The sequence below is a fragment of the Drosophila biarmipes genome, chromosome 2L (assembly GCF_025231255.1).
Source record: "Drosophila biarmipes strain raj3 chromosome 2L, RU_DBia_V1.1, whole genome shotgun sequence".
In the NCBI taxonomy this organism is placed as follows: Eukaryota; Metazoa; Arthropoda; class Insecta; order Diptera; family Drosophilidae; genus Drosophila; species Drosophila biarmipes.
In genome coordinates, this window is record NC_066612.1 from 11132487 (window position 1) to 11147415 (window position 14929).

General features: G+C 45.9%; 6 protein-coding genes across 7 annotated transcripts; 3 read left to right on the forward strand and 3 right to left on the reverse strand.

Annotated features, from left to right (window-relative positions):
* Positions 1–80: 80 nt before the first annotated feature.
* LOC108032787 (NADH dehydrogenase [ubiquinone] 1 beta subcomplex subunit 9) lies at positions 81–821 on the forward strand. The gene is made up of 3 exons (XM_017106791.3): positions 81–266; positions 346–485; positions 542–821. Exons 1-3 carry the CDS (start codon positions 169–171, stop codon positions 736–738), a joined length of 435 nt encoding a protein of 144 aa, XP_016962280.1. The 5' UTR covers positions 81–168; the 3' UTR covers positions 739–821.
* Positions 772–2040, reverse strand: LOC108032788 (DET1- and DDB1-associated protein 1). Of its 2 annotated transcripts, none has more exons than XM_017106792.3 (2): positions 1902–2040; positions 772–1829 (listed from the first exon to the last, which is right to left on the reverse strand). In XM_017106792.3, exon 2 carries the CDS (start codon positions 1816–1818, stop codon positions 1489–1491), a length of 330 nt encoding a protein of 109 aa, XP_016962281.1. In that variant the 5' UTR covers positions 1819–1829; positions 1902–2040; the 3' UTR covers positions 772–1488. The 2 variants fall into 2 exon arrangements, with proteins under 2 accessions (XP_016962281.1, XP_016962282.1); XM_017106793.3 differs by having other exon boundaries at positions 772–1844; positions 1902–2019.
* A 302-nt stretch (positions 2041–2342) lies between these two features.
* LOC108032381 (immunoglobulin-binding protein 1) lies at positions 2343–3750 on the reverse strand. The gene is made up of 2 exons (XM_017106202.3): positions 3532–3750; positions 2343–3474 (listed from the first exon to the last, which is right to left on the reverse strand). The coding sequence occupies exons 1-2, from the start codon at positions 3652–3654 to the stop codon at positions 2455–2457; spliced, it is 1143 nt and encodes a 380-aa protein (XP_016961691.1). The 5' UTR covers positions 3655–3750; the 3' UTR covers positions 2343–2454.
* A 378-nt stretch (positions 3751–4128) lies between these two features.
* Positions 4129–5103, reverse strand: LOC108032405 (glutaredoxin 3). Its single transcript, XM_017106226.2, has 3 exons — positions 4797–5103; positions 4469–4731; positions 4129–4410 (listed from the first exon to the last, which is right to left on the reverse strand). Exons 1-3 carry the CDS (start codon positions 5004–5006, stop codon positions 4233–4235), a joined length of 651 nt encoding a protein of 216 aa, XP_016961715.1. The 5' UTR covers positions 5007–5103; the 3' UTR covers positions 4129–4232.
* A 232-nt stretch (positions 5104–5335) lies between these two features.
* On the forward strand, positions 5336–8121 carry LOC108032717 (ribosomal RNA processing protein 1 homolog). The gene has a single exon (XM_017106698.3). The coding sequence runs from the start codon at positions 5436–5438 to the stop codon at positions 7530–7532; it is 2097 nt and encodes a 698-aa protein (XP_016962187.1). The 5' UTR covers positions 5336–5435; the 3' UTR covers positions 7533–8121.
* A 2362-nt stretch (positions 8122–10483) lies between these two features.
* Positions 10484–12815, forward strand: LOC108032424 (phenoloxidase-activating factor 2). Its single transcript, XM_017106245.2, has 2 exons — positions 10484–10721; positions 11097–12815. Exons 1-2 carry the CDS (start codon positions 10506–10508, stop codon positions 11949–11951), a joined length of 1071 nt encoding a protein of 356 aa, XP_016961734.1. The 5' UTR covers positions 10484–10505; the 3' UTR covers positions 11952–12815.
* Positions 12816–14929: the final 2114 nt, after the last annotated feature.

Here is a 14929-nt window from a genome sequence, read left to right on the forward strand (position 1 = left end):
TATTATGCGCCACTTTTAGGGTTGCCGCAATACAAAAATAAATTTACGCCCCTCAACACTGTTGTTTGGCAAGGGCGTTGTAGCACACTGGCCGTTTGACAGCTGCTGTTGTTGTTGCCGAGGCATTGGTAGCAATTTATTAGAACTTAACAAATTAAGCCACAAACGATGGCCCAAGTTCCCTTGGCAATTGTCTCGCACAAGCGCCAGGTGTGCAGCCTGTACAAGCGGGCGCTGCGCAACCTGGAGGCCTGGTACGACCGACGGTGAGTGCGGCTGCTGCCCAACAATGCCCGAAGATTATATAATGAGCAAGTGCATCTTGGTTGTTTCGAACCCCGCCAGCCATGAATACCGCTACCGCGCCGTGCAGCTGCGTGCCCGCTTCGACGAGAACCGCAACAAGGACCTGGGCGAGGGCACCCAGATCTTGGCCTGCGCCCAGAAGGAGCTCTTCGAGACGAAGCATTTCCAGCCCCGAAACTGTAAACAAATGGATCTTGGTCATCATGTCTACGTATCTAACATGTTATTCTTGCAGTCGCCAACAGCGCCGGTGGCTGCGCCTTCGAACGAGAGGTGATCCCGCCCGACTGGCTGCTGGACTACTGGCATCCCCTGGAGAAGGCCCAGTACCCCGAGTACTTTGCCAAGCGGGAGCAGCGCAAGAAGGAGTACGTGACCTGGTGGGAGAAGCAGTACGGCAAGCCCGACCCCAAGGACCTGGGACACCACTAATTTTAGAGTACCGTAGTCAAATCAAATACAATATTTGTCTTTAAAAGTAAATCTATTGGAGCTCAGAAAGTGTGCTATTATAATGTGTGTGCTGTACCAGGATGCAGTCGAACTTTCGTTGGTCGAAAAACATTTTTCATTACGAGTATTGTTTCTTTCCTCAACTGCATCAATATCGATCAATGTACTTGGAGGATAAACATCGATGTTCAATACTTCTTCCTCACAAACAAGTACATTTTTGTGAAGATACAAATTTGTCTAAACTCACAAGTATATTCGTTAGATTTAACATCGAGATATTGTAAATTTAATTTAAATTTAACAGAATAGTTCGAGACGTTTATGCGTCTAGGCAGCTACAAAGTATTTAAAAGTCTTGGCAAAGATGCACATTGAGTTCAGTTACTTTTTTTCATAAAAAAAAAACTTAAGAATTATTTCGTTACATATTATTCATCTAGGCTCTAAACATTTAGCCATGACAATTTGGTTAAACTTCAAATTACAAAGAATGCTGGCCTGTCTTTTAGCTAAGGACAAGTTACATTTTCACAAATATGCGAAGGTAAACTTTAAGCGCGAATTCTTAAGCGATCCTAACGTTCGACTGCAACTCCTTTGTACTGTTTTGTTTTTATATATTAATATATTTATGAAGGAAATGAACGATAGGTTGTGGTGGCGAAGCTCAGGGGCGCGAGTGCTGTGGGGGATGTCCTTCGTGTGCTTGGCTGGTGGTCCTGCCGCCTAGTTCAGCTCGTTGGGATCCAAGCGAGGGCGCTTTTTGCTGCTGCTGCCATTGCCATTGGGCGTGGAGCTGTTGCCGTTGCCATTTCCGGACTCGCCGCCGTGCTCCCGCTTGCGCTGCAGCGTCTTCTTGTCCCACTGCTGGGTGAGGTAGCGCAGCAGCACGCAGCGCTTGTCCATCACGATCAGCTGCTCGGAGTGCTCATCCTCGGTGGGCAGGTAGACGGAGGCCCGCTTCTGCGAGGTGCGAATCCCGTGCTCGTTGCTCAAGTGGGTGAAGTTGTTCGAGTCGTGGATGGGCAGCCCCTTAATGAAATCTTTCACGGACATTCTTGAAGTTTCTGCGGGGTAAGCAACTTTAATGTTAAGCACTTCCGATTGCCCCCCACTTGGCACATTCCCCACTGTCTTACCCTCTTCAATATGCGTTGATTTATTACAAATTCTGGGGAGCAATCTCACTTTATGCGACTTTTCTTTGTAGAAATATTTGCGTGCCCTCGGTTTGTTGTTGTTGCTGTTGATGGTGGTGACAACCAGTGTTGCGAAATGCCCGATTGCCAAACGCTTAACCAGCACTGGAACGGTGGGGCAAGGCGGGTTTTTAAATTATACTTTTTGCATTTTAAAGGAAAATTAAGTAATTAGTTGTACACTTACCTCAGCCTTAGTTGGGGTAGAGATATTTTAAAATGCGCTAATAAAAATTCGAAAAAAGTTTTATACTTAAATTTAAACTTATTGAGAAACTAGATGTTTAAAAGTAATATTGACCTTTTTGCCTAATTAAATTTAATTTAAAATTTGTTAAGTAGTGCTCACACACACTTATATCAAATTTACTTCCATTTAAGTCGTAAGATTTTAAAATATATTTAAATATATTGTTGGATACACTGGCTTAAAACCAGATTTAAAACCAATTTTATTGTTTTTAGAAAAATACATAATGTATGAGTGAGTTTCTTAACTACGGTTATGACGGTTCCCGTCCCCGCGACGCACCACATCCTTGTACTCATCCATGCGTCTCATGCGGTCCAGATACTCGGGATCGTCCTCCTCCACCTGCAGCTCCTCGGCAGCCTTCTCTTCGTCCTCCTGTTCGTTGGGATCGCGTGCGGCCGCAATGGCCTGCGCCTGATTCATCTTGGCCATCTTCTCCTCATCAGGAAAGATGCCCTCGTCGACGCGCTGCTGGTAGAACTCATCCACCGTCATGATAGGCAGACTGGGATAGCCCAAGCCGAACACCGCCTTCTGTGTGGCATTGCGAGTGATAATGAATGGCTGCAGAGGCTTCGGCTTGGCGACCTGCTGATGATGATGATGGTGTCCCGGTCCGTGGCTATGACCATGACCACGGGAGGAGGACGATGCAGGTGGTTGGTGCTGATTTGGCGGACGGAAGGAGTCCACTTCGTTGTCGGCCTCGCCACCGGCCATGCGAGCCAGACGCATCTGGGCCAGCTGCTTCATCACGCCCAGCGATTCCAGCTCCTGCTTGGAGTCTATGATGCTTTTGTCCAAATATTTCAGGAAGAACGCACGTTTGTCCTCGTCGTCGGCCGTCTTGTTCTTGACTGCATCGCGCATCTTGGCCATGTACTCGTCGATCTCCTTCATCCTGCGATACTGGGCTATTTTGTCGTTCCTATTGAAGGCTGCCTCCATCAGCTCCCGCTGCTCGCTCTTTTGCGCCTGGCCATCCGCCTGAGCCACCTGTGATTTGGGCGCCGCACAGAGCTCGTACTCCTGGCAGCGCTGCAGGTGGTCCTTGAAGTAGATCTCGCCCAGCTCCAGGGACTGTGTGCTGTTGGGACTGTTGATCTTGGTGGTCAGCTTGCCCAGGAAGTAGGGAAGCAGCATGAAGGGCAGAGATTCCGTGGAGACCTCGTCGATCATCTCGTTGGCACTGAACATGCTCACCTGGTTCACGATGACGGTGGCCTGCTCGAACAGGCCCATTGCAGTCTTGACTTTGTTCTAGAAGATGGGTTGGAGTAATAAAGCTGGTTTTAGGTGGGTTTCCAATTAACACACCTGAAATTCGCTGCCATTGAAGGGCAGATCGGTAACTTCCAGCTCGTCTAGGATGTTCCAGCCTTTCAAGAATATGTCCGACAGCTTCTGGTCCTCACCGCCAGCGGTATTGCCCTCAGCCATTTATAAATACTGTTTTAGTTTCTGTTTAATGTGCTTTTCGAAAATAATAATAAAGTTGCGAAAATGATTTGCAAGCCGATGCGAAACAGCTGTTTTCCAGGGCTGCAAAATAGAAGCTAAACCAGGGCTGATTTATAGCTAATATCATTTAGCTTTTTTCGAACGGATTTCGTTACTTTTAAATTATTAATTATTACAACTATAAAAACTGTAACCACTATTTTGGTAATCAGCTGCTGTAAAAGAAAGAAATGTGTTGTAAACTATCTTTAAATTGGCTGAAGTTTTATACAAGTTAATTATTTTGAAGCTGAGATTTGGGAAGACAACAGTGCGTATGAGTGATAACCTTTGAAGACATAGCTGACCCAAAAAGGGTTTTTAAAAGATTTATTTTAGTGTGCTTTGAATAAATATTTTGCTCAAGTATGGATCGTCTTAATGCTCATCTTCCAAGGAAAAGAAAACCGGAAAATTGGCAAAAATCCTTTATTAAACTATACAAAAGCCTAAGGACTTAGCAAAAAGTTTGTTCCTGGATTGAGGTGTCTGATGTATTAGGTCGCAGTTCGATGAAATTAGCCCTTGAGCGTGGCCTCGAGCTCCTTGTTGGCCAGCAATTCCTTGATGATGTCCAGTCCGCCGATAAGTTCACCCTTGACGTACACCTGCGGGTAGGTGGGCCAGTCGGAGTAGGTCTTCAGGCCCTGGCGCACCTCCTCATCGCTCAGGATGTCAAATGTCTCGTATGGTAAGCTGTTTGGAGACATATTTGATTAGAAATAGGAAAGGAAGAGTTAAGCAAAGGCCATACTTTGTGTCGTTGACGATGGCGATGAGTTGCTTGGAGAAACCGCAGCGCGGGCCATTCCGGTCGCCCTTCATGAAGATCATCAGTGGAGCCGTGTTGATCAGCGCCTTCAGTCGGTCCTCCAGCGTTTGTCCCGTCGCCGCCGCACTGCTGGCATTCTCAGCCAACTTCTTGGATTTGCTGCTGATGGCGGCAATGTCCACTCCGTCGACGCGGTCCACAGCGGAGCCCTTGGCGAAGAAGATCACTGTGGGCACGGCTTCGATCTGGGGGAGCCGGTAAATTACTTGTACTTGGTGCCTTCATTCGGGCTTCTAATTGCTAAACCCACCTGATGCTTCATGGAAATCTCTGGAAATTGTTCGGCATTCAGGCTGATGAACTGCAGTTTCTCGCCCGTAATCTTGGCCAGCTCCTCCAGCGCGTCCTTCACCTGACCACACTGCTCCGCCCAGTCGGCGGCGAACAGCGCCACGGTCGTCTTGTCCGCATTTATGTACTTCTGGTACTCCTCGGCAGCACTCACGTTCACCACGGGCATGTTTTCTTTGATTTTTGCACCTTGATATTCCTGAATAGATAAATTTATGAAAGGCAGGCCGAATTATCAGCTGGGAAGAGTGCTGCCAGACTGTTGTCAAAGCGAGATGAATATGTCAACGCTGGCAGCCACAAAAAGCTAAAACTAGCTTGTTTAAAAACTAGCTAAATGGATAACCAAATTTATGGGCAAAATATGTTGTCGTTATTTTTTCATTAATGGCTTAAAATGCTCCGAAAGACAGTTTCAAAAACCATTTCTATAGATTAGGAAAACATCACATTGCTTACGCCTTTCCTTTCTGGCATCACCGATAGGTTATCGATTTCTGGTAACACTGTAACGGCAACACGTGCATCAAAGGCCGTATTCAATATACACAGCTCACTTAATTTTCGCAACGCGACCAAAAGTTGAATTAGCCGGAGCATGGTGACGCGCAAGAAGCCAGTGAAGCGCAGCGCCGAGGCGGCGGAAATCCATGTCGAGGAGGAGGAGGAGGCGACCCAGCCGAAGGTGGCCAAGGAGGTGATGGTGGTCGCCCAGGAGGTGAAAATCGTCCGTGCCCTCGCCTGCAACGATGTGGTCCAGCGGAATCGCCAGATTCGCAAGCTGCGCAAGTGGTTCAAGCTGCGGGCCAGCAGCTCCTTCCCCTTCACCGAGGACGACTTCATGCGCATCTGGAAGGGTTTGTACTACAACATGTGGATGTCGGACAAGCCACTGGTGCAGGAGGAACTGGCCGAGCAGCTGGCCCAGATGGTGGACAGCTTCGATGGCAACACGGCGTGCAGTCTGGCCTACTTTAGTGCGTTCATGCGCACCATGTGCCAGGAGTACTTTGGCATCGACCAGTGGCGCATGGACAAGTTCCTCATGCTCACCCGCCGCATGGTGCGCTACGTTCTGCGTCTGCTGAAGCAGAGCAACTGGTCGCCGGACCTCATCGCCGCCTTTAACAGCAGCATGCAGCTGTCCGTGCTATCGGAGCAGCCCAAGAGTCGCGGCATGACCATGCACTATCTGGACGTGTTCTTCGAGGAGCTGGCCAAGGCGGCCGATGGCGAGATAACCGCAGCCCAGGTCAACCTGTTCTTGCGTCCGTTCGTAACTTACGTGGCCACTCAACGCGATGCCAAGCTGGTGGCCCAGTGTCGCACAAGGGTGCTCTATCACCTGCTCTACCAGAGTGACTTGGGACGCGAGTACAGCGAAAAGTACAATGCCTGGAAGCTGATGGGCTTCCCCACTGCCTCCATCGATGACATCGAGAAACTAGACTCTGGCTTCGACGAAGAGGACGATGAGGGCAACGCCGAGGAGGAGCCTCCACGGGCCACAGCCCTGGATCCCCGGGCGGGCAACGTAGATGTTCACATGCCAGAGCTGCCGCTCAACGCTGATTGCGTCCTGGACGAGCTGCAGACACAGCTTCGCACCAACGATTTTAATAGCAAGCGTCGCAAGGGACTGCGCAAGCTCATTCAGATCTTTGAGACCTACAAGGGCGGAGAGTTCCCACTCGGCGTGCGCACCATGCCCAAGGTAGAGGGCCAAACATTGGCGGAAATGGTGGAACAAAAGGTCGCCGCCATTGATGAGATGGAGGATGAGGTTTTCGGTACTGGTAGGAAGCTAAAGAAGCTAAACAAGTCCAAGCGCAAGCGCCTACTGCAGTCCATAAACTTTGAGGAGGTGGATGAGCACAACTACGACGAGATCATTGGCAAGGCATTGCCCCCGGAGTTGCAGAAGAAAGCGAAACACAATGCCAAGGTGCGTTCCAGCATAAACAACGCCTGGGTGGTCGAGGACGTCAAAGAGTCGGAGGCGACAACAGATGACAAAGACGAAGCCAAGCCCAAGGCAAAGAAAGCTAAAAAGGAAGGTGCGCCCAAGGCTAAAAAGGATGAGCAGTCAAAAAAGGAAGGGCAGCTAAAGCCCAAGAAGGAGAACGCCAAGCCCAAAAAAGAGGAGCAGCCTACGCCCAAGGCTCAAAAGGAAGACCAGTCAAAGACAAAGAAAGTAGAGCAGCCCAAGTCCAAGGATGATCAGTCCAAGCCTAAGAAAGAGGAGCAGCCTACGCCCAAGAAGGAGGAGCAGCCCAAGATTAAGTCCACCACAAAAACCGAGACTTCTGGTGATGAAGCCACCACCTCTGCCCCGCAGCCAGCCAACGGCTGGGAAGCCCCTTTGGAGGCCGGCGAGCAGGAGATCTTTGTTCCCTCGCGAAAACTGCAACTGAAGCAGGCCAACAGCAAGCTGCAGAAATCGACACCCAAGCAGGTTGCGCGACTGCAATTTGCAACACCACAGCCGGGAAGTGCCAAGCGAGTACGGATTATGACCAAGAGCAACTGCTCCTACCCCAAGAGCGACTACTACCGCCAGCTGAAGCTGTCGCCGCAGCTGCCGTACGACGCGGATCGCCTGCCCGGCAAGAGTGCCCTCAAGCCGCACGTGCTACCGGGTCCAATTCATCCTAACTTCAAGGGGGCCAAGCGGCTGTTCAACGACACGCTGTGACGTTGCGTATAGTGGCTGCCAGTGGGAACGGAACAGGATCAGGATCAGGAACACTAATGTGGTCTTGGTGCTTCAATGGTATAACCCCAGAAGGGCTGCAATCCAGCTCTCCTGTGCATGTCACCTGACGAAGAGGGACCGCTTTCACATCAAAAACCATCCCACTTCCTGACATGGCTTTGGAGATTAAGCACCTCCACCATAGACATGTCTTATGCTGGTTTTATAACACGTCTATATATAATTGATATACACAATAGCTTCCATTCGTTATTTTGCTATTTTAAAGCGGTAAGACCCCTCGTTTAGTTCCGAAGGCATAACGCTGCTTTCAAAATTTCAACTTTCCAATGTAGTTGAAATTTCCCCTGCATCGTGTGCTGCTTTGACTAAACAATTGAAAATTCTATTAATTTCTCCCGGTAAGATCCGCATAAGACATGTACTAAATGTAACCCCTTAAACACTTAGTAGTTACAATTACGACTTAAAATACTATTGCTTGTAGGCCATTTTATGTTCAAGCTATCCTCTGAGTTGATATTGAAATAAAAGCAAACGTAGTATATGTAATGAAATAAAAACAAAATATGTTTTGCTTTGGGTGTAAGGGCAACTGGAGCTTATGGAATATAAATTTTGGTTAACTGTGGCATTTGAATGGTATGAGGATCTGCAGATTGGAAAGAACGTAAAAAAATCAATTTAGCTTTTTTGCATTTTTCCTAAATTATTAACATTTTTTTAAGGTTTTAAGCCAGATTTAAACCAACAACAATAATCAAATTTTAAATACATTTTTTAGTTTTCTTTGAGTCTCAAGTGAGGTCAACTTTTCACGATTTTTTTTTATTTTTAGCTCTGTAACTGAAAAAACCTAATATGAACAAACCTTTTGTTGATGCAGGTAAATATGTTTTGACGAAGTTTAATTCAATTTTTATTTTATAGCTTTAAGGTGTTTATACTAATCGACCCAAAATTATTTTTGCTTTTTATAAATTGCTTTTATTTTTAATGACAAAATAGAATAAAATAAAGGCAAAAGTAAAATAATATTTTTTAGCCATAAAAATTAAAATATATGTAATATTGTATTAATGTATTTCAAAGAAGGTCTCAAGCATCAAGCTCTCAGAGGCAAAGTTACTCAGTTGATCACACTCAATGTTCCCTACTTGAGTCACTTGGTTGCGTTTGACTCTTGAGTTTGCAGTTAACAGTCTGTTAGTCTTGACTCCACTTGCAGTTGAGCCAACGAAAATGCATTTAAGAGAGCTTTTGAATGCAACTTGAAATTCAACATAAGAGAGCCTTACGTACATGCTCAATAAAAGTGTTCAAATGCTTGTGCAGTTGACTCACAATGAGCTGGAGTGGCTCAAATGTTAAAAGAGTGATTTTAGGCATAAAAAATAAAAATTGGCAAAAAAGGCTCAGTTAGAATTAATAAATCAATCTTCTTTAATGTTAAAATACAAAATCCCAGCTATTTCGTATTTTTTAATATCATTTGCGATTTTGAGGTTGATGTGCACAAAATGATATCTCTCGGATGCACAACGCAATTCACACACACTTCTGATCCCACCCATGCAAAATGAACTTCCGATCCGTCCCACGCAATTGGCTGAATAATAAATTTTCGTAATGATTGAATATTGGACACCGCAGGGGGGGAATCGATGGCGGACGGAGGGGCTGTGACATGTCCATAAATCTGTTTAAAGTGGTGATGGTGGCCAGCAACAATAACAGAACTCATTTCCTCGAGGATAACATCTGTTCGGGAGTGTTGCAACACGATTGAGCAAATTAAGTTTCGCAGAGGACCGGCAGGCACAGGACACGTTAACTTTCTACACATTTTACGCATGTTTTGTCCTCCTGCCATGGGGGTCCCCGTCCTCAGCCCATCCCTCACAATTCCCGTTGACAATCTGTTTAAGTTGCGTAAATCCCAGCCAAACAAGTCGGTGTGTATCTGTCCAAGTGCACACTTTGCACTGGCACTTCACTGGGATTGTGTGTCTATCGAACGGCTGGGAAGCTATTTCCCCCCGGAACAAGCCAACCTGTCTTGCCGCCACCTCATCTTCCTCCCAGTTCGGCTGCCTGTATGCATGGCTTGTGTATTAAAACTTGTCGAAATTTTATTCAATTTACGTGCACTTAGGCGACGATTGTACATTAAGATATGACGCACAAACTTGGAGCGAACTGCACAGCTGATCCGCATCCGCCCCCCGAACGCTCTATTTGAATGCTCGGTAACAGATATGGGTGGTATCCACTGGATACGGGGAATAGACGGCAGGCTGGGCCAGGTATCGGATACAAGTGCATCTGGGTAACTGCTTACCCTTTCCAGCAGACACGTTTGTCGGAGGCCTTTAAGCAGAGCACCGCATTCGGAGAATAAACCTTATGATCCCAAGTAAATAAATCTTTGAAAAAATATTTCAAAGCTACCTTACACAACTAATTAACCTCCCAGTTTGTTTTACTTTGAAATATATGTATTTTATAAAACCTCCTTACAATAATCAGTTAAAAAAAACAGTCTAGAAATTTTCAACCAAATGAGCTCATTCTTCAAAATAAAAATCTGTGAAATACTATCATTAGGAAATCTTCGATTTGTATTTTATAAATTCCTTTCAACAAGGAATAAATGTTTTTGGTAACAAGAAACTACCTAATGTTTCACCCTAAATAAACTGTCAAAATGTAGTTCCCAATATTTTTCACAATGTAATGCCGCCTGCAGCATTTATTAGATTGCTCCAGGTCCAGCCCCTTTTTCCCAGCGCTACGCCGACTATTTTTAGCTCTTTAATGGATCGCAATCTATTTTTTGCCCAATCAAATCGGGGTGTACGGCCTGAACCTTGGCGAGGCTATAAAAGCCAACGGTCGGCCAGTGGCGCAGTTCAAGTGCACGGAAACTGTTCCGGAACGGAATTCGCGGATATGTTGATCTATTATATTGCGGTGCTATATTTCTTGGGTTCCTTGAAGCCCTCCATATGGGCTTTCAAGAACTGTGCTCCGGAAAAACAATGTGTGCCGTACGAGCATTGCAACGAGGGATTAACGGTGGAGGGAAAGTTCTACCCGGACCGCAGTAGGACGACCTTGGACGAGAACTGCCATTACATGGAAAAGTGCTGCAATATCCAAGATATAGTAAGAAGCTACAAAAGTGAAATTATATAACTATAAACAATTCTGAAGTCGAGCACAGTCATTTGCTCATATACCGAAATCCACTCCAATTTTATTTAGTCTCTTTTAATTTTTTTTAAAACCCTCAAGGATTATTTTGTCCAGTCGGCAGTTGCAATGCCGAGCACATAACATTTTCATTTTAATTTAAATTTCAGTTCGTCAAAAAAGCTCTCTCATATATCATAAAAGAATTTTTTATCCTATCGTCAATTTGATGGAAAGCCTGCTAATAAAAAGCCACCTTTGTTAAGGTTTTTCGGTACAAGTTTAATAAACCTTTTTAAATAATTGAATTTAATTGAATTAATTAAAATAATTCCTGTGCACCACCAGCTCTCGCCTCCGCGACTCCCGGAGGAGGCCACCCACTGGCCATGTGGGGGGCGCCATGATCTCTGGTACTACCTGCGACCGCTGGGCTACAAGCGGCAGGAGGCCAAGTTCGGCGAGTTTCCCTGGCTGGTGGCGGTCTACGGGGCGGATGCGTATCTCTGCAGTGGAGCCCTCATCACTCCGCTGGCGGTGGTGACCACAGCCCACTGCGTCCAGAGTGTCCAGGAAGCCGGCCAGCTTCGCGTGGTGGCCGGGGAGTGGGATGCCGCCGTGGAGCTGGAGCCCCAGCCACACCAGGCGAGATCGGTGGTTGAGTCGCTGCTGCATCCCAACTACACCCAAATGCCGATGGCCAACAACTTGGCGATCCTCCTGGTGGACAAGGACGAAGCCTTTCGGCTGGCCCCCAATGTCCAGCCCATCTGCCTGCCGCCCCCGCAAATGTCTTATAATTACAGTCAGTGCTATGTGTCCGGTTGGCAGAGGGGCGACTTCGGGGCATCAGCGATCCTGCCCAAGCGATGGACCCTCTATGTCCTGCCACCCGATCAGTGCAGGACCAAGTTGCGGCTGTCCGTTTTGGGGCGACGCCATGCCCACAACGACAGCCTGCTGTGCGTCGGCGGCGACAAGGGCGACTTCGTCTGCGGCGATGTGGACATGACCGGGGTGCCCCTGATGTGTCCGCTCTCCGGGCAGGATGACCGCTTCCACTTGGCCGGCCTCCTGACCAGGACAGCCCGCTGCGATGGCACACAACTTCTGGGTATTTACACGAACGTCAAGTTGTACCGGCAGTGGATCGATCTGAAGCTCAGGGAGCGCGATCTCGACATAAGGCAGTACATGGTGTGAACTGGTCCCCGACAAATAAACGATAATAAAGAGGTCAAATATCTTAAGAGTTAAGTAATATTTTATCCAGGTGCTAAATCAGCTTGTCAGTTTAGCTTTCATTTTAACAAATATAAATGTAGGTGTGGGTGCCACTAAGTTCCCAAAATTTTAAAAACAATGAATCAAAGAAAGTTCTCTCAAAAAAGTAATCTAAAAAAAATAATCTAATAATAGCAGGCAGAAAATAAAATGTTATATGTATTAAATTCAATATGAAATGTAAAAAATGCCCCTTACTTATTCCAAAAAAATCAAATCAATACATCAGCGATAATTTTTAAAAATAATAAATATGTTTTTTAGTTAAATTTTAGAGAATATTACTTTTCCTATTTATTAACCCAACTTATTGTTTACCATAAACATATTTCATTTCAATAGAAATTGGGCCGACCATCTGGTTAGTTCTCCAATCTGTAATTTAAAACCCTTTGTTACACTTGCCTATAAAGAGGCCTCGAAAAGGCTTCTCAGTTCAGTTGTGTGGATGGCCACTCACCTGGATTGACCTCCCATGGGCACCCAACTTCTATTCCTTCTGATGGGCTTCTGGCTTCCACCAGCCGACGCAAAAATAATCTCCTGGCAGGATGGGCCTTACGAGGACGACCGCGTGGCGGTGGACTTCAGTGGCTGCCCAAAGTGCGAGGAGAACTACAGGAACTTTGTGTTCGTCCTGAAGAACTCGGAGCTGACTGAGGAGCAGGCCGCATCCGTATACCCATATGTGGCCTTCATCATGTGGCTCATTCTGGCTGCCCTGGTGATTGGCCAGCGGTGGCGAATAAAAAATAAATAAGCTAAAGTATCTTAACTATGGAACCCACCGATTTTAATTGGCGAGTGTGAACCAACTTCCATGGGCTTAATTTATCGCCAGGCCAGAGTCGCTGTTAATTAATAGCGCTTTGCGCCTGACTGACGCTTTGGGTCAGGGCTCCCGGTTGTCCTTTTTGCCAACTAGGATTTTGGCAACTCGCGCTGAGTTATGGCTGGGCGATATGTGGCCGCTGTTTTGCATATCCTAGTCCACCCGCTGCCTTGGTGCCTAAATTGAAAATTGAAAAATTGCTTATTGCAAATTTGTTGCCCGCAATCGCATGGCCCTGCGACTAGGGAGACCAGAAAAGGGAGCCGAAATATCGTTACATGCTCTTTGCTCTTTTGAACTTCCGTTTGCCATTTCGGCGTAGTGCACGTGCCGGACAGCGGACGACGGACAGCGGACGACGGACAGCGGACGCCGGACTTGAAGGGAGGATGGAGGACGCAGGACCTCGGCACAGGGACTACGGAAGGGTCCTGTTCACCCGCTGGCTGTTGCTGCTCCTGCTGCCGTTTCCTGTGCGAGAATTTAGCAATATATTTTTCTTACTCCGTTTGACGTCCTTCGTATCTGGCCAACTGCACTAGCCAACAGCCCGCAGCAACCAGTGCTGCCAATTCTTGAAAAAAAGACCAAGAAGGTTATTTTTTTAATTGCATATTTATTCAAAAATATTGTAGGTATTTTAATCGTTATGATCTTAAAAATAATATGATTTAAATAAATAATAATCCGTACAAATAATTTTACGTATGTGATTGAGGAATCTCAAAATTATTAACTTCAATCAACATAACTATTATAAAGACTATTCATATTTTAGATTTTTAGATAGAATTTTTATTTAATGTAAATCTGTTTTTATTTTGATGATTTTTTCTGTTTTTATTGGTGATAAAAGTGACCAAGGGACTTCCGGTTCAGATTTGCTGATTTAGGTTTTACTAAAAAGTTCAACTTGACGACCGGAAGTGTGACATTTTTCGGGATGACCGGACAAATGGGCAGCACTGCATCCAACTGCAGTGGCATTGGCAATGGAAATGGCAATAGCCAGAGCGAACAGAACGTTAAAGGAAAATGGGAAACTTTTGCATATTTTGTACTTTATGCTTGAAATATTTATGATCTCATGCAATTTGTGGCTTACTGCCTGGTCTTGGCCAGCGTCTGGGTGGTTTCGGACCGGTCTGGTGTGCTTGGCTGGCTCCTCCGCCGGCCACGGGCACCACATCTAGCGACGTGTCTGCCAATCTGTGAAATATGCTGCTAATGCACTTATTGCCATCGTTCTATTGAATTTATGTCGGAATCGTCTCAGACTTGCGGTCTCTGCATTTGATGGCCTTCCCTTCCCCACCCCGTTCCCTAATTTGGGGCGAATTTTTGTGGCACTTCCCACGGCCCACGCCCCTGGCACTCAGCCTAATTGTGCTTCCGGTTCAGATTCATCCTGGACCTAATGGGCCGGGCTAGGGAAGCCCTGGCACTCCACAATCGGTCAGGCAATAATACTTACTTCAAAAACTAAAACTTTTAATGAGAGGTGGTGGCTCTAGATTGCGATAACTGCTTATGCTTTATTTTAACTTGGTTCTTATTTTATATGTAAGGTATTATTTTTGGGAAGTCGCAGTAATTATAAACATTTTATCTTATCCATTTGGAGGTTTAGTTAAAAGTATGCTTTATAGGTTGTTTTTTACCTTTATGGTAGTTCTTTTCCCCATTTAAGTAAATATAGTTGGATGTATTAAGTCTTTTTCAAGGCTTAAAATCTAAACCATAAAAGAAACCATTAACAATCCTAAGTTTATTTTTAATTCATTTTTCCAATAAAAATAACAATTATATTTATTTTGTTTGATAGCTGCATTAAAACTTTACTGGAAGATCCCCGAAGTTCCAAAATCAGGGTTCAGGATTGGTTTCCTATCAGCCTTTTGTGGTTTTGTATCGACCAGGAAATTGGCCGTGGAAAGCGTTCGATTTTATTCGATTCTATAGCTGCGGAAATTTGTGTAGCAAATTGCTAGCCACACACACTTTTCAGGCACACTTGCCTGCGGGAACAAGGTCGGCAGTCCAACGTACACTGACCAGCCAACTT

Bases quoted from the DNA above. Each gene is read 5' to 3' on its own strand.
- LOC108032787 (XM_017106791.3), top strand. From the start codon at position 169: ATGGCCCAAGTTCCCTTGGCAATTGTCTCGCACAAGCGCCAGGTGTGC. The intron at 267-345 runs GTGAGTGCGGCT...GAACCCCGCCAG, and splicing joins GAGGCCTGGTACGACCGACG to CCATGAATACCGCTACCGCG. The intron at 486-541 runs GTAAACAAATGG...TTATTCTTGCAG, and splicing joins GCATTTCCAGCCCCGAAACT to TCGCCAACAGCGCCGGTGGC.
- LOC108032788 (XM_017106792.3), bottom strand. From the start codon at position 1,818: ATGTCCGTGAAAGATTTCATTAAGGGGCTGCCCATCCACGACTCGAAC.
- LOC108032381 (XM_017106202.3), bottom strand. From the start codon at position 3,654: ATGGCTGAGGGCAATACCGCTGGCGGTGAGGACCAGAAGCTGTCGGAC. The intron at 3,475-3,531 runs GTGTGTTAATTG...CCCATCTTCTAG, and splicing joins TCAATGGCAGCGAATTTCAG to AACAAAGTCAAGACTGCAAT.
- LOC108032405 (XM_017106226.2), bottom strand. From the start codon at position 5,006: ATGCCCGTGGTGAACGTGAGTGCTGCCGAGGAGTACCAGAAGTACATA. The intron at 4,732-4,796 runs GTGGGTTTAGCA...CGGCTCCCCCAG, and splicing joins AGATTTCCATGAAGCATCAG to ATCGAAGCCGTGCCCACAGT. The intron at 4,411-4,468 runs GTATGGCCTTTG...GTCTCCAAACAG, and splicing joins GCCATCGTCAACGACACAAA to CTTACCATACGAGACATTTG.
- LOC108032717 (XM_017106698.3), top strand. From the start codon at position 5,436: ATGGTGACGCGCAAGAAGCCAGTGAAGCGCAGCGCCGAGGCGGCGGAA.
- LOC108032424 (XM_017106245.2), top strand. From the start codon at position 10,506: ATGTTGATCTATTATATTGCGGTGCTATATTTCTTGGGTTCCTTGAAG. The intron at 10,722-11,096 runs GTAAGAAGCTAC...GTGCACCACCAG, and splicing joins GCTGCAATATCCAAGATATA to CTCTCGCCTCCGCGACTCCC.